This window comes from Phycodurus eques, chromosome 15 (assembly GCF_024500275.1).
Source record: "Phycodurus eques isolate BA_2022a chromosome 15, UOR_Pequ_1.1, whole genome shotgun sequence".
NCBI classification, from domain to species: Eukaryota; Metazoa; Chordata; class Actinopteri; order Syngnathiformes; family Syngnathidae; genus Phycodurus; species Phycodurus eques.
In genome coordinates this window covers 1,419,644-1,437,248 of record NC_084539.1, presented here as the reverse complement: position 1 = coordinate 1,437,248, position 17,605 = coordinate 1,419,644, and the positions used below count along the sequence as shown (strand labels likewise).

General features: G+C 45.4%; 1 protein-coding gene across 1 annotated transcript in view; it reads right to left on the bottom strand.

The window, feature by feature from the left end:
* sptlc1 (serine palmitoyltransferase, long chain base subunit 1) overlaps nucleotides 1-17,605 on the bottom strand; it is a 44,055-nt gene that overhangs the window by 19,532 nt on the left and 6,918 nt on the right. The window contains exons 6-10 of the mRNA XM_061699540.1: nucleotides 15,546-15,678; nucleotides 15,134-15,263; nucleotides 3,984-4,073; nucleotides 2,120-2,227; nucleotides 1,836-1,931 (exon numbers count right to left, since the gene is read on the bottom strand). Coding sequence (XP_061555524.1) covers nucleotides 1,836-1,931; nucleotides 2,120-2,227; nucleotides 3,984-4,073; nucleotides 15,134-15,263; nucleotides 15,546-15,678 — 557 coding nt within the window. The remainder of the gene's footprint in view (nucleotides 1-1,835; nucleotides 1,932-2,119; nucleotides 2,228-3,983; nucleotides 4,074-15,133; nucleotides 15,264-15,545; nucleotides 15,679-17,605) is intronic.

Sequence of the window (17,605 nt, the reverse complement as noted above, 5' to 3'; positions counted from 1 at the left end):
CCATGCACCCTTGAGGGCCATGCCGAGGGTGTAGAGCTGGTCCACTGTTCCACGGCCAGGACGAAAACCACACTGCTTCTTCCGTCCAGAAGTCTTTCTGCATGGCCTCACCGAACTCCTCCCATACCCGTGTTTTTGCATCAGCGATCACCAAAGCTGCATTCCGCTTGGCCAGCCGGTACCCATCAGCTGCCTCAGGAGTCCCACAGGCCAAAAAGGCCCGATAGGACTCCTCCTTAAGTTTGACAGCATGCCTCACCGTTGGTGTCCACCAACGGGTTCGGGGATTGCCTCCACGACAGGCACCGACCACCTTACGGCCACAGCTCCAGTCGGCCGCCCCAGCAATGGAGGCGCGGAACATGGTCCACTCGGACTCGATGTCCCCCGCTACCCCCGGAACATGAGCAAAGTACTGTCGGAGGTGGGAGTTGAAACTCCTTCTGACAGGGGATTCCGCCACACGTTCCCAGCAGACCCTCACAACACGTTTGTGCCTGCCACGTCGGACCGGCATCTTCCCCCACCATCGTAGCCAACTCACCACCAGGTGGTGTCAGTTGACACCTCTGCCCCTCTCTTCACCGAGCGCCGAAGACATGGGGTCGCAAGTCCGATGACACGACCACAAAGTCGATTATCGAACTGCGACCTACGGTGTCCTGGTGCCAAGTGCACGTGTGGACACCCTGATGCTTGAACATGGTGTTCGTTATGGACAATCCGTAGTCCAATAACAGTACACCGTTCGGGTTCTGATCAGGGGACGGGTCTCACCGTCTCTCCATGTCTCACTGTCATTGCCCACGTGAGCATTGAAGTCCCCCAGCAGAACGATGGAGTTCCCAGCGGGAGCGCTCTTCAGCACCTCTTCCTCGGACTACAAAAAGGGTGGGTACTCTGAACTGCTGTTTGGTGCATCGGCACAAACAACAGTCAGGACCCGTCCCCCCACCCGAAGGCGGAGGGAGGCTACCCTCTCGTCCACCGGGGTGAACCCCAACGTACAGGCGCCGAGCCGGGGGGCAATAAGTATACCTACACCTGCTTGGCGCCTCTCACCGTGGGCAACTCCAGAGTGGAAGAGAGTCCAACCCCTCTCGAGAGGACTGGTACCAGAGCCCAAGCCGTGTGCGGAGGAGAGTCCAACTATATCTAGTCTGAACTTCTCGACCTCACACACCAGCTCGGGCTCCTTCCCTGCCACAGAGGTGACATTCCACGTCCCTAGAGCCAGCTTCTGTAGCCGGGGATCGGATCGCCAAGGTCCCTGCCTTCGGCCACCACCCAGCTCGCACTGCACCTGACCCCTATGGCCCCTCCCACAGGTGGTGAGTCCATGGGAAGGGGGACCCACGTTACCCTTTCGGGCTATGCCCGGCAGGGCCTCATAGGTGCAGGCCCGGCCACCAGGCACTCTCCTTCGAGCCCCACCTCCAGCTGAGCAACGTTATCTTTGTAAAATCAGAACATTTGAAACAGGTTTTGTACTAATCTCATTAGATTGTGCGGAAAGTGATTAAAATCTGTCCGTTTTTATACTTGCTACTGCAACTTGTGTTCAATCTTTGTTAAGACAAATGTTTAGTGAACAGTTATGTTTCAGACCCTGCATGAAAACACATTCCATGGAAATTAAAACTTTTTATGTCAAAAGCTAAAACTCCACTCTTTCATACAGTGCCAACAGCTAATCAAAAAAGGAAAATTACCGGTTTGATCACTAATTCAATGGTAATCGATTGGGTACACGTTTAACAGAAATACCAACTTGTAGGCGTTAAGCATAATTGTCATAGACATATTTTGTTCAATTTCGCTGTGGTTGTGTTTACCTGGTGGTCTATTACAAAAGAGCGTCCGCAGCAAAAACCGCCAATGGAGGCCACAGAATTCTCCATGTTAGCACTGATCAGGTCAATGTCTTCTATCTGCACAAACATCAGATATAAGTACTTTATCAGTCCCCACAAGAAAAGTCAAATACAGCCTTAAAAAAGTTTCAGAGTGCAGTCTGGAATGTAACAAAACTGTTAACAGACTCATTCCTCAGACCAGTGCTTAAACAGCTGGCCCACAGTTGCATTAATCCTTCACAAAATTCAAAGAAAGTACTTACATTGACTCCAAAGTGTTCTGTGACCCCTCGGCCATGCTCTCCCAACACACCAAAAGACATGCTCTCCTCCAGGAAAATCCGCACCTTGTACTTGTATTTTAGTTTCACCTGGACGACGAATGACAAAGTTAATCCAACATGAAAGCAATAATGATCAGTCACGGATAACTTTTGGTAAAAACAGCAACATCATTTAAAAAGTGGAAAGGGAAAGCAAATTATTGTTTGCATTTGCACCACAACTGAAAGTTGTTGTTTTTTTTCGTTACCTGCTACAAACGTCAGTAGAGGCAATAAAATACATCTTGCTATTTCTGATTTTGTGCAAGCGGTGACAAATATATCGGTAATACAACAAGGCATGATAGGGTTTTTGCTCATTTTCACAGGACCAATTGGCATACGGGGGAGCTAGAAGGAACAGAAATATTTGTGGAGATGGTGTTGTAAGATCTGCTGATGTAGAAAGTGCTACTGTCTTTCCATGCAGCGCTCCCTGTGTCATAAAACAATCTGCTCCATCATTTTACGAGGGGCAGTCAAACTGTAATGACCCTAATTTAATTTAACCTACAAAAGGTTTTGTTGAAACCTGTCCTCTTCCTGTGAGCCATTTGGGAAATTATGTAATTGTTGGATGCCTGTGAGAAGCAGAGAGCTGAGATTGAATTTCTTGCTTTGGAAGGGTAACCACCACCAAACATTTTCAAAAGGTTGTTAAAATGTGTATAGGGTTCGAGTGCCATCAATGATGGCACATGATGGTGATGTCATGAAAACTATGATCTTGCCCTGACCAGTGCCTCGACCCGAGCATTATTCTCAGGATTAACAGCTGAATTGGTCTGCCGCTTATTTACTTGTCACGGACGTCACTCAAAGCAGGTTCTTGTTCTTCACCTTTGATCCTGGACACCCACTTTTTGATTGTGCTGTCGCCTATCACAGCTTCCCCTACACATTTTACTCCGATTCCTCCGGTTTACTCCCACATCCCAAAAACATGCACACTCGGTTAATTAAAGACTCTAAATTGCCCGTAGGTGTGAATTGTGAGTGAGAATGGTTGTTTGTTTATATGTGCCCTGCGATTGGCTGGCGACCAGTTCGGGGTGTACCGCGCCTCTCACCCGACGTTAGCTGGGATAGGCTCCAGCACGCCCGCGACCCTAGTGAGGAAAAGCGGTACGGGAAATGAATGAATAAAGGAATAGTCTGGAAAGGCAAGGCAAAGCTTCTCAAGGAAAACGGGACATCCCAACCAGAATGTGAGAAAAAAAATAATTTTTGTCCAGAGTGAACTTGTTTTGGACAAGTCTAATGACATGCAAGAGTCACAGTCTGCAGTGTTTGTATAAGTAAGAAGACTGTACAATTAAGTAAGAGTTTTAATGTTGTCATAACGTGACGTGGTGTGGCCAACTATCAAAACTAACTGCAATACAGGTAGTTGGTGTACAGGGATGTTTCACCAGCTACAGTGTGTGAAAGAAGAAAAATTGATTTATAGTCGTTTGTAAAAAAGTAACTCATTCCTCGATTTTTTTCAACATTTTTCTGAGTCACAGCAACTTGGCAACAGCAAGAAACTGCCACTGAGTTAGGGGGGGAGTAGCATAACTTCGGTGCAAGAGGTTGACCCCCCTCAAGTTGCTTCTGATGCTGTCATTAGGCAGTAAATGAGGAGAAACCTAGAAGGTAGAAAAGTGCCCCTGCACATGAAATGAAAGCCATTTATCATTTCAAATAAAACAAACTAACTAGAGACCCTAGGAAGCACTCATGATTGGCCAGGTATTCATTTGGTGTTGTGGTTCTTTGCTAAACTAATGATGATAAGAAGCAATTTTAATGTTCCAATTACCAGTTCAGGAAGAGGGCAGATGTCAGCAGTGTTGATGTACAGTCCCTCCACGACAATGAACTTACGAGTCACTCGAGCCTTACGAGGGTTCTGCGACAAAAAAAAAGGCAATGTTAATCAGAACTACATTATGACAAATGAAATATTGCTCTGGACGGTTGACCCCAAGTATTTAAAGTCCTCCACCCTCGCCATCTCTTCTCCCTGTAGCCTCACACTTCCCCCACCACCCCTCTCATTCATACACATATATTCTGTTTTACTTCGGCTAATCTTCATTCCTCTGTTTTCCAGTGCATGCCTCCACCTTTCTAACTGTTCCTCCACCTGCTCCCTGCTTTCACTGTAGATCACAATGTCATCTGCGAACATCATGGTCCACGGGGATTCCAGTCTAACCTCATCTGTCAGTCTATCCATCACCACTGCAAACAGGAAGGGGCTCAGGGCTAATCCCTGATGCAGTCCCACCTCCACCTTAAATTCGTCTGTCACACCTACAGCACACCTCACCACTGTTCTGCTGCCCTCGTACATGTCCTGTATTATTCTAACATACTTCTCTGCCACTCCAGACTTCCGCATGCAGTACCACAGTTCCTCTCTGGGTACTCGGTCATAGGCTTTCTCTTAATCTACAAAGACACAATGTCGCTCCTTCTGACCTTCTCTGTACTTTTCCATCAACATCCAAAAGGCAAATAATGCATCTGTGGTACTCTTTCTAGGCATGAAACCATACTGTTGCTCGCAAATACTTCTGTCCTGAGTCGAGCCTCCACTACTCTTTGCCATAACTTCATTGTGGGGCTCATCCACTTTATTCCTCTATAGTTCCCACAGCTCTGCACATCACCCTTGTTCTTAAAAATGGGCACCAGTACACTTTTTCTCCATTCCTCAGGCATCTTCTCATGCGTTATAATTCTATTGAACAAACTGGTCAGAAACTCCACAGCCACCTCTCTTCGATGCTTCCATACTTCCACAGGAATTTTTTTTTTTTCTAACTTCCCCCTTACTAATCATTGCCACTTCCTGGTCCACCACACTTGCCTCTTTTGCCAAGCATTCATTCTTGCACGTTTGTTGATGGGAGATTAAATAATGTAAAAAAAAAAAAAAAACATTTTTAAAAAGGCCCCCCACACGCGATGAAACTCCCGTTCAGAGCCCCCCATCACACATCTGATTTTCTCCAATTTAAATTGAAATAGCACGTCTTTAATCCAATGTGACACTGTAGGAGGAGCTCCATCTTTCCATTTAAAAATAATTAGGCGACGTGCTATAGCAAGGTTGAAAAGGGGATAACTCTTCGACCACCGGCTGGTAGCCCTAACCCCTCAGCCGTAACCCCAAAAAGTAAACACAGGGGATTTAAGGACATTTTTACTCCAAGTATGATAGAACGTGTGTCACAAATATTATTCCAATAGTGGTATATCCTGGGGCAAAACCAAAACGTGTATTAAAGTGGCCTCTGCAGATTTATATTTGTCACAGGTAGGGTCAATACGAGAGCAGACGCGTGCCAGTTTGGATTTAGGAAGATGGGCTTGATGCACCACCTTGAACTGGATAAGAGAGTGTCTCGCACTCAATGAGGATGAATGAATTTTTCTCAACGCCTCGGACTAGTCTGCCTCACTTATAGCAGTTTGAAGATCCTGCTCCCAAGCTTCTTTCATATTAGACATGGAAGGGATACCCAAGTGGAAAAAAAAAATCAGACTTCACATCATAGAAATGCCTTTTTCTGTGTTGGATTAAAAGACAACAATGCTGCAAACACCAAAGGCATGAAAAAGGTAACCCAAAAAAACACAACACACATTTTACACCCCTGCAGAGGAATTGTTTTTTCATTTTAACAAAAAATAAGCAATCGGAATCATCTTTATTTTGCCAAATATGTCAAAAACACGGTAGTTGGAGCCGCTCGAGTACCACAACAGACAGTCAATGGACAGAAAATACTTTTGAGACAAAGATATTGAGAAAAACAGTCACTGAGCAATAAAAGGTTGCTCGTAATCTGGTAATGCCGGTACAATTTTCTTTTTTTTTTTGACAATTGTGCAAAAAGATGCAGAGTTCTCGAGCAATGAGAGCCGTTTGAATGACTAATAGAGCAATAGCCAGGTGCAATGTCGATTGTGCAAATGTTGCAGATGCTACTCGGGCACGAGTGGCCAGTATTGGTCAACAACGGATATGCAAATAGTGCAGTGTGGCGAGACTACTACAGTGAGTGCACGAGTAACGTATAATTGGCCTGACAGAAATATGACAACAAACTCAAGACAAAAAAAATTGGCAATTGTAAGTTGACTGTTTAAAAAGTTAACGGCAAGAGGGAAGAAGCTGTTGGAATGTCTGCTCGTTTTAGTTTGCGTTGTTCGGTAGCACCTGCCTGAGGGAAGGAGCTGGAAGACCTGGTGACCAGGATGTGGAGGGTCGAAGAGGATTTTACATACTCTTGTCTTAGTTCTGGCAGCATGCAAGCCCTCAAGGGTGGGCAGGGGGGTACCGACAATCTTTTCAGCAGTTTTGATTGTCCGTTGCAGTCAAGAGTTTGTCCTTTTTGTAGCAGCAGCAAACCAGACTGTGATGGAAGAACACAGGACTGATTCGATGACCGCTGTGTAGAACTGCCTCAACAGCTCCTATGGCAGGCTGTGCTTCCTCAGAAGCCACAGGAAGTACATCCTCTGCTGGGCCTTTTTGAGGATGGAGTTGATGTTGAACTCCCACTTCAGGTCCTGAGAGACTGTAATTCCCAGGAACTTGAAGGTCTCGACAGTTGACACAAGGCAGCTGGACAGCGTGAGGGGCAGCTGTGGCGAAGGATGCCTCCTAAAGTCCACAATCATCTCTACAGTCTTGTGCGTCTTCCGCTCCAGGTTGTGTCAGCCGCTCCACTTTGTCGATACGCAGACTCATCACCGTCTTTGATGAGACCGATGACTGTGGTGTCATCTGCAAACTTCAGGAGTTTGACAGCCGGGTGTGTTGAGGTGCAGTCGTTCGTGTCGAGAGAGGACACAACCTTGGCGGGCCCCAGTGCTGGTGGTATGTGTAGATGAGGTGGGGTCCCCCAGCCTCACCTGCTGTGTCGTGCCTGTCAGGAAGCTGTAAATCCACTGGCAGATGGCAGGACAGAGGTGGTCCAGCACGAGGCGGTCAAAGGATTTCATCACCATGACCACCACCTGTAGTCATTCAGGCCTGGGATTGCAGGTTTCTTGGGGACTGGGATGATGGTGGAGCATTTCAAACAGGATGGTATTTTGCACAGTTCCAGAGATCTATTGAAGATCTGCGTGAGGTCGAGGTGGTCCGCGCAGACTTTGAGGCAGGATGGGGACACAAGGTCTGGGCCTGCCGCTTTGTTAATCTTTTGTTGTTCGAAGATGCGTCTCACATCCTGTCCGTGGATGGTTAACACAGAAGTCAGAGGTCTGATTGTGGTTGCTGGTGCGGCTGGGTGTATGTGGGGTGTGAAATTGTCCTTTTCAAATCTGTAGTCGAAGGTGTTCAAGTCGTCGGCTTGTCTATTATTGTTCTCAAGCTTGGGGGTATCGTCGCTTGTAATTGGTTAGCGATTGGAATGCATGCCAGACTGATTTAGAATCGTTCGCGCTAAACTGTTTTTATAACTTTACTGCATAGTTGCTCGTTGCAATGTTAATTTCTTTAGTCAGCTGGTTTCTAGTGCGATTATACAGGGCCCTGTCCCCACTTCAATATGTGTCCTCTTTAGCCTGGCGAAGTTAAGTTTGGCAGTGAACAATGGCTTGTTGTTATTGAATGGAAGACTAAAGAGTACAATAAAGCAAAAACACTAAAAATATTCTTCACGCAGCAAAACTTATTTACACCCCTCAAGTTGATTTACGATTTGATTTCAGAGAAAATTTCAAATTTAAGATTAAAATTAAATTTGCCTCCTTTCTTTGCTTTTTTGTTTTGGCCTCCAACTTGAGCCAGGCCCATCTCCACCTGCACCTGATGTGTGTTTCAAGCTGTGCCACATGAATAGCATCCTCCTCTTTCAGCACTCTCATTCCGAAAAAGAATTGACAAAAATCATTGTCTGTTTCACTTCATTTTTCACAATTACCAGCTTCAAAGGCTAATCCCAAATATTAAGAACAATATTTTTCTGTATTTATTGGCCATTTCTGAATTTGAAGTTAGTTCATTCTGTGTTGTGACACAATCCTTAACGGCGCTCCGTTGCTTAATACAGATTAACATCAGTAAACTAATTCGATAATTGTTGCCGTGTTGCCTAATTATACCAGCTATTTGCTTTTCCAGTTCCTTTTGTTTACCTTCTGAGTCCCTCTTCTTTCAGCCATAAAAGATATCACCTGCCCTCTCAAATATGCCTTAAGGGCCTCCCATACAGTCGAGACAGAAAAAAAAAAAAACAAAGATATTTGGTCAGATATGAACTTCAAATTGGCGGCACGGTGGCCGACTGGTTAGAGCGTCAGCCTCACAGTTCTGAGGACCCGGGTTCAATCCCGGGCCCCGCCTGTGTGGAGTTTGCATGTTCTCCCCGTGTCTGCGTGGGTTTTCTCCGGGCACTCCGGTTTCCTCCCACATCCCAAAAACATGCATCAATTGGAGACTCTAAATTGCCCGTCGGCGTGACTGTGAGTGCGAATGGTTGTTTGTTTCTATGTGCCCTGCGATTGGCTGGCAACCAGTTCAGGGTGTACCCCGCCTCCTGCCCGATGACAGCTGGGATAGGCTCCAGCACGCCTGCGACCCTAGTGAGCAAAAGCGGCTCAGAAAATGGATGGATGGATGGATGGATGAACTTCAAATTTTTTTCCACCTGATCGTAAAAGAGAATTAAACCTCCACAGCCGCCTGGAAGCCATGGCGTCAGGTATCTTTTCAGTTTAAGTAAAAGAGGCACATTATCACCCATCACCGATCTGATCGTAAGATGGAGCAATGTGTCTATTTAAATGACTTGTTCATTTACTGTATATACTTGTCGACTGTATACTGAGTAGCTTCAAAGGTATTCTCTTGCATTTTAGAGAAAAGGTAAAACAATGACCTCTAGGGGGCATTCAAGGATTGGCCACTGGAGTATATTTTAATCGTAACACAATCAGAGTTCCTTTGCACAGGACAAATGGTGGGAGATCTGTATTCACTCCAACTATCTTTTCTTTGTACTTCTACATCCAAGGACATCCTTAAATCAGTTATATGGATAGTGGGGTTTCCGGCTAGTCCTTGACCGAAGCCTGACTGGTATTTACAACCGGGGTCAGGTCATCAGAGAGGACTGTTTTTCATTATCGCAACCAAGGGCCCCAGGGAGGGGGGAAATTGACAGAGTAAAGAGACACCAGCAGGGGAGTGCAAGTCCAAATATGGTCATGAGGAACGGCCATCTCACGGGAGCCCCAAGGAGGGGCTAATTCCACGCCCAGAGAATGAAACCTTGATAAACTGAGATCCCGGGGTGTTCGGGGGCCTTTTCGTCGTTCGGGAAATGTAAGCACCTGCTCTGACACTAAGGCTTGTTCAATAAATCGAATTAGCCCAAACGCCAAGTGTCTCGAAGTCTTCATGCACCCCATGACAGACGGAAGTCGGAGTTTTCCCGGGAGATCTCCGACTCGGAAACACTGGCGAACGAAATTTAACCACACCACTGACAAACGTTTTCAGTCAGCTCAAACCAACATTACAACATGACTGAAATAATGGATGCTAATTTAGCGTAATTACTTGTAATTAAATTACTTCGCACACACCGAAGTTTAAGAGCATGCTTCGACAGAACGCTGGCATGTTTACGTACAACCGTTAGTGCTAGCACTAGCTTGCTAGGCTACAGAACATTTGCGAGCCGTATTTTATTTTATTTTATTTTTTAAAATAACTATTGGCGGTCATATATTCAGAGTATTACGTCAGAAGACACGCGACAAGGCTAAAAAAAAAAAAAAAAAAAAAAAAAGCTTTTGGATTCAAACGTACTGTACACGATGGCGACCCGAAGTCAATGTCTTTTGCGGTGCGGATCAATGACGTCATTGATCAGATCGGCGAATGAGAGTAAAGTCGATCGACCCATCAGCATAAAAGGCTAATTATCGGCAGATACCGATCAAGCCGATCAGATCGGTGTAAAGTCTACTCACGGATAATGCAGTACACACTTCTATGAGCCACTTATTTAATTGACTGAGCCTACTGAAACGTTCATCTCCAAATCGTACCATTGGGAGAGGTCCACTTATGAAAACCTCAGCATCCAAACATTGCACTTTTGTGAGGAGATCAATGAAATTTCGCTTCAGTACCTCTGATTTCTACTAGACAACTTCCAGGGTCCCTGCGTGTGTATAAGGACAGATTTTACAGTTGGGTGCTCATTAGTGAGCTCCAGGATGTTTTTTTGAGCTTTCGGACACCATGTTAGAGATTCACTCGGAGTTCCTAAAGGCTCTGGATGTTGTGGGTCTGTCCTTGTTGACACGCCTCTGCAACATCGTGTGGAAATCGGGGACATTGCCTCTGGATTGGCAGACTGGGGTGATGGTCCCCCTTTTTGTAGTTGTGTTCCAACTACAGGGGGATCACACTCCTCAGCCTATAGCGTAAGGTCTATTCAGGGGTGCTGGAGAGGAGGTTCCGTTGGGAAGTCGAATCTCAGATTCAGGAGGAGCAGTGTGGTTTTCTTCCTGGCCGTGGAACAGTGGACCATCTCTTTACCCTCGGTAGGGTCCTCGAGGGTGCATGGGACTTCGCCCAACCAGTCTACATGTGTTTTGTGGACTTGGAGAAGGCGTTCGACCGTGTCCCTTGTGGAGTCCTGTGGGGGGTGCTTCGGGAGTATGGGGTACCGAACCACCTGATACGGGCTGTTCGGTCCCTGTACGACCGGAGTCAGAGTTTGGTCCGCATCGCCGGCAATCAGTCGGACTCGTTTCCGGTGAGAATTGGACTCCGCCAAGGCTGCCCTTTGTCACGGATTCTGTTCATAACTTTTATGGACAGAATTTCTAGGCACAGCCGAGGCGTAGAGGGGGTCCGGTTGGGTGGCCTCAGAATTGCATCTCTGCTTTTTGCAGATGATGTGGTTCTGTTGGCTTCATCAAGCCGTGATCTCCAACTCTCACTGGAGTGGTTCGCAGCCAAGTGTGAAGCGGCTGGATTGAAAATCAGCACCTTTAAATCTGAGACCATGGTCCTCAGCCGTATAAGGGTGGAGTGCCCTCTCCAGGTCGGGATGAGATCCTGCCCCAAGTGGAGGAGTTCAAGTATCTTGGGGTCTTGTTCACGAGTGAGGGAAGAATGGACCGTGAGATCGACAGGCGGATCGGTGCGGCGCCTGCAGTGATGTGGACTTTGTATCGATCCGTTGTGCTAAAGAAGGAACTCAGCCGAAAGGTGAAGCTCTCGATTTACAGGTCGATCTACGTTCCTACCCTCACCTATGGTCAGGAGCTGTGGGTCGTGACCGAACGAACAAGATCCCGGATACAAGCGGCCGAAATGAGTTTCCTCCGCAGGGTGTCCGGGCTCTCCCTTAGAGATAGGGTAAGAAGCTTGGTCAACCGGGAGGGGCTCAGAGTAGAGCAGCTGCTGGTGGCTGCTCTAAATGAGGTGGCTCGGGCATCTGTTTAGAATGCCTCCCGGACGCCTCCTTGGTGAGGTGTTCCGGGCACATCCCACCAGGAGAAGACCCCGCGGACGACCCGGGACACGCTGGAGAGACTTCTGTCTCTCGGCTTGCCTGGGAACGCCTCGGGATCCCCTCGGAAGAGCTAGAGGAAGTGGTTGGGGAGAGGGAAGTCTGGGCTCCGCGACCCCACCTCGGATAAGCGGAAGACAATGGATGGATAAAAACGAGAATGTTTTAAACAAACTAAAACAACATTTTACGTTTGTAGTTTTCATCTTTGTCAATTAATTCTATACATGAGCTTTCTGTGTTCATATTAAAAGTATATGGTTTGGATAAATAGACATAACGGATACAGAAGGAAGGTGGAACAGTAATTTTGGAATTGTAGTTCACACTGTGTGTCGCCGAGAAGTGACGTCATCGGGCAGTGCCGTCATGTTGACTGCTCGCCAGACTCATAGCCAGACCAAGCTATCTTTTACGTCCAAGCTGTTTTTGTTGCCACGTGTTGCTAACGGAAATGGCTAGACGGCTACCGACTAGCTAGCACCTTCACGTCGATTATTTCTCTTTTGGGGAAAACGCCACTGTTTACCGCCATGAAAGCCAGATATGAAAGAAGAAAATTAGTTTGTCTCGCTGACAGAGCAGGTGTCTGGACTACTGCAACAACAGGACATTCTCGCAGCACTACTTGACTACGTGGAAAACTTGAAAAGCTTAGTCACAATAACCATGGAATCGACAACAACAAAAAACACGGTGTCCTTTCACCGAAGATACAGTGATAAAAGCGAGTTTACTTTGTGTGGTTTGCTATTTAGCAACAAGGGCTGGAAAACATGCCGAATAAGAACTTTTTTTTTGTCAGTTAAACATTAACACATACAAAAGGCCATATTATAGCATTTGTCTCATGAATGGAATTAATGTACGTTGTGATGCATCTAATCTAACCTGAGAAATAATTTTATGGAGTCCACTTATTGCACTTCAAAGAAAGTTGACCAAATAAGCTCAGAAATTAAGTTGTATGTAATAATGTGTAATGACACAGGGAAGAAGTATAGTACACGCCAACTGGTATTTATTTAATACTTTGTACAAAAGCCTTTGTTTGCAATCAGAGCTTCAAGACGCCTCCTGTATGGAGAAACAAGTCGCATGCATTGCTCTGGTGTGATTTTGGCCCATTCCTCCACAAAACCAGTCTTCAAATCTTAAAGGTTCTGTGGGCTTCTTTTATGGACCTTGAGTTTCAGTTCTTTCCATACATTTTCAATTGGACTCAAGTCAGGTGATTAGCTGGGCCATTCTTGCAGCTTTATTTTTTTTCCTTTGAAATCAATTGAGTTTCCTTGGCAGTATGTTTTGGATCATGATCCTGCTGAAATGTCCACCCTTGTTTCATTTTCATCATCCTCATCGATGGCAGCAGACGTTTGTCAAGAATGTCTCAGTACATTTGCCCATTCATCCTTCCTTCAATTATGTGGTTTACCAGTACTATTTGCTGAAAAGCAGCCCCACACCATCATGTTCCCACCTCCGAACTTCACTGTTGGTATGGTGTGTTTAGGGTGATGTGCAGTGCCATTTTTCCTCCAAACGTGGTGTGCATTATGGCATCCAAACAGTTCAATTTTGCTCTCATCTGACAAGACTATATTCTCCCAGTATTTAACTGGCTTGTCCAAATGTTGTTCAGCAAACTTTTAACGAGTTTGGACATGCTTGCTTTTCTGCAATCGGGTTTTGTGTGGTGAGCGTGCATACAGGCCATGGCGGCGCAGTACATTACTCACAGTTTTCCTTGTGACAACAGTACCTGCTAATTCCAGGGGCCTCACGTACAAAAACGTGGCGTACGTTCTCTTTCACGGCAAACTTCAGATGTATCAAGAGTGAAAGGACCGTGGAACTCTGCGGTGCCTCACGCCAACCGCATGGCTGTCCTCCGCTTCACATCCACCTTAATGTCTGACCACTTCTTTTTTTAGTTCAGCGTCTGCGCGCTATTTTGTGTCCACAGAATTGACAGCCGCACACGCGCTGTCCCATTCACTCCTCTTTCGCGTGCCAAAGAGGATTTTCTTGCGTGCCTCCACTTCATTGAGCAACTTCACATTCAGAAAAAATATTTGTCTTCCTTACCTTGCTCATTTTCCTTTTTATCTGATCATGCAGAGATCGGCATCTCAGGTGCAGGGTTCATTTAAATATGATTTGCATATTCAAATGTGGGCATGGACGGAGGAGTCGGCTACTCCAACATATGCGCTCATTTCCACGTTGATTGGAATGTACCAAGGAAATGTGCTTGGATTCAGGAGTACGCAGAGTTTCATACATCTGAATATTTTTGTGCGTACGCCATGTTTTAGTAGGAAATCCGCGCACGTCTTGGTACACGAGACCCCAGGTCTTTTGGAAACTCTCCACAGGTGGTCCTTGGCTCTTGGACAACTCTTCTGATTATTCTTTGCTCTCCTCTGTCAGAAGTCTTGCGAGGAGCATCTGATCGAGGCAGATTTATGGTGGTAGGATAGGCTTTCCACTTACGTATTACCGTGTTTCCTGGAACGTTCAGAAGCTTAGATATGCGGCTTTAACCAATGCCACTGTTATGTTTTGCAACAATTAGTTTGGGATGATCTTGAGACAGCGCTCTGCTCTTACCCGTCATGAGATGTGTCTTGACTCAACACCTTGGCAATGAGACCTTTTTGTAGGCCATCGATTAGGACTGAACCAGCTAATATTCATTTGCACTGACAAGGGGCTGGATTGCTGTTTGACGATTGATCGATTTTAGGTGTTGTCATGACTTTCCATCCCTTTTTACACCTCCCTTTCTTCATTTGTTCAATACTTTACACGGAACTTATTTTCTGAGCTTATTTGTTCTACTTTCTTTGTATGCATGGATGACCAGGGTTGTTCCCAACATCTGGTGAAATTTTCAGGTCAATAGCACCTTTGGAAGTATATTTAGTGAGAAAAATGGTCAAGTGTTAAACACTTATTTCAGCCCTGGAAAAACAAACCTGCTCAAAAAATTAATGAAAAGTAAATGAATTTGAAAAAAAAAAAAAAGTCAAAACCAAATAAACAACTATAATGGAAAATCCCAAACTATTATAACCCTGTTGTGAACTGCTATATCGTGGTTTATTTGTTACAATGACAATAGAGTTTTGATGTATTGGAAAATAAAAGGTCATTGTGCTTCTTGCTTTAATAATAATGGCATTCTTTCTCAAATATGGGGAATGCCTCGGTCTCACCTTTAATGGGACACACAGTGATACAGGTCTAACATTTTTGCGACGTGATATAAAGAGGTGGATTGCTGAAGGCCCAGGTCCTAAACTCACCGCCCGCCACTGATATTAACACACATATAGTGCTCCTTTTTGCACCTCAGACGAACCATAAAAGAGCGATTAAACTATTTCTGTACCCTGTATGTACCAACCTGCTGGTCCTCCAACTCTTGCTCCCTTAGAAGCCTCTCCAAGTCATCCACGTCATTGTGCTTGAAGTATTTAATAAAACTGCGGGATGCTTGCAGGCCTTTTTGGATGGAAAAGCAGGCTGCCTCATCCCTGAACACAAATCCAAAAGACCCAATATGACAATGACATCAAAGCAAAAAGACATTATGCTTAAATGACACTGCTTTGTCCCTCTCTCCAACAAATTCAACCAACGCATATGTGGAAGCAGGAGTTAAAATGTTAAGTGTTTCAGAAAACGAACTGTAATGACAGACGGCATTGCCAAAGATACGTCATAGATCATTTTTACACAAAGACAATATGATGCAGCCTCATTTAAAATCAGCATTTGAACTTTTTTCAGGTCTAGTCTGCAGAAATGGTGCTTACACAAAGATGATGTCTCCCCTCTTCGCGTAAGCAGGGATCGCACTTGCAATAGTAGCAAAGCCATAGGAGTAGATGATGGCTTCTTCCGTTTTCATGAATTTGGCCAGCCGACTCTCCAGTTCCAAGTGAACATCTAAAAACAAAGTTATGAACATTGCGTTCGAAATCATTATGGATGTGAAACTCAGGTGAAATAAACATTTGAGTTTGACAGTACACCACACAGATATATTCTGTTAAACCCCAGAAAAGCTAGAATGTAATCCTCCAAGACAGAAATCTCGTGTGATCAAACGTGATCGAACAAAAATGAAGAAGAAGAAACATAGCAACAACATGGAAATACAAGACAACATGGACGAGGACACAGGAGAGGAGGTAATTATAGTGGTCTTGGGACTATTTTTGCAGAAATATTCTGAACTGGAAAAAATAGCATGCATACATAATGAAAGGATTTCTGGAGCCAGAGAAATAAGCACTCTCTGGTTTCCCACAGCTCCACTAGCTGGTCCTCCATTTCTGAGGTCCACCAGACGTTTTAATTTATGCCTGCTTCTTTTGTGCATCAGTCAGGTCACTTCTTGATTGATTCACGCCATAATTCATGGAGTCATGATTTAGGAGTGGTTGGCTTTCTCCACACACACACACACACACACACACACAAGATGATTTTTTAATCGTAAATATTGAACACGTTTAATATGAAAGACTCTCAGCCCCAAACCATTTTGGACCATATCACCAGGATCACTCTTTACACCTCAGACCACAGGATCATCAAAACGTGTAAACGGACAATTTCCTGCCATGTTATCCAGTCATGGCCAAAAACAGCGCTGTGCTTCTGTCAGATAATGCACCACTTCTCCTAGAAAATTATAGTAATTACAAATGCTTGGGTCTTATTTATTTTGTTTGGATTTTAAGTTGGGGGGGGGGGGGGTGAAAACATTTTAAAAACTCTTACTCTTTTCACCTCAGAGACATTCTAAAATAACTCTTCCTTTAAATTGATCCCTACTCTGTTTCTCTTCCCATTTGGACCATGGTAAAAGAATATTGGGACTGAATATTTTCCAAGAGGATGCATTTGGGACTAGCCTTTGAAGTTGGTAATAGTTCAAAATTTAAAAATAAAATGAATTCAAATGCATTCGTCCCCCCCAAACCCCACCTTACAATGTTTTTTTTTTTTTTTTTTGGTCACCTTTTTCATGCCTTTCGTGTTTGCATGTCTGAATTCAGGAACAAATGAGAGAGAAAGTCATCGAGGTGTGTCAGTGTGGAAAAGGTCATAAAGCCATTTCTTTTCTTTAACAACTTTATTTTCAAGTTTTCGGGTTACAAAAAAACTATGAACAGTTGTCAAAGAGATATTATTCAAATACCCCCTCCCCCCTAAACTCAACCCCTAAGAAATAAAATGCATAAAAGAAAGGACAAAATAATTGAAACAAAGCAAAACACAGACACACACACAAAAGAAAATTAAAGATAAAACAGAAGGCAGCGATCCCCGGCTACAGAAGCGGGCTCTAGGGACGTGGAATGTCACCTCTCTGGCAGGGAAGGAGCCCGAGCAGGTGTGTGAGGTCGAGAGGTTCCGACTAGATATAGTCGGACTCGCCTCCACACACAGCTTGGGCTCTGGTACCCGTCCTCTCGAGAAGGGTTGGACTCTCTTCCACTCTGGAGTTGCCCACGGTGAGAGGCGCCGAGCAGGTGTGGGTATACTTATTGCCCCCCGGCTCGGCGCCTGTACGTTGGGGTTCACCCCGGTGGACGAGAGGGTAGCCTCCCTCCGGCTTCGGGTGGGGGGGGACGGGTCCTGACTGTTGTTTGTGCCTATGCACCAAACAGCAGTTCAGAGTACCCACCCCTTTTGGAGTCCTTGGAGGGGCCGCTGGGGACTCCATCGTTCTGCTGGGGGACTTCAATGCTCCCAAGGGCAATGACAACGACAGACCTTGAAGGGCATGATTGGGCGGAACAAATCCATCAAAGTCCTCATGTTCTGTATCCGAAATGAACAGCTGGGCAAGTTCACAGTCGAA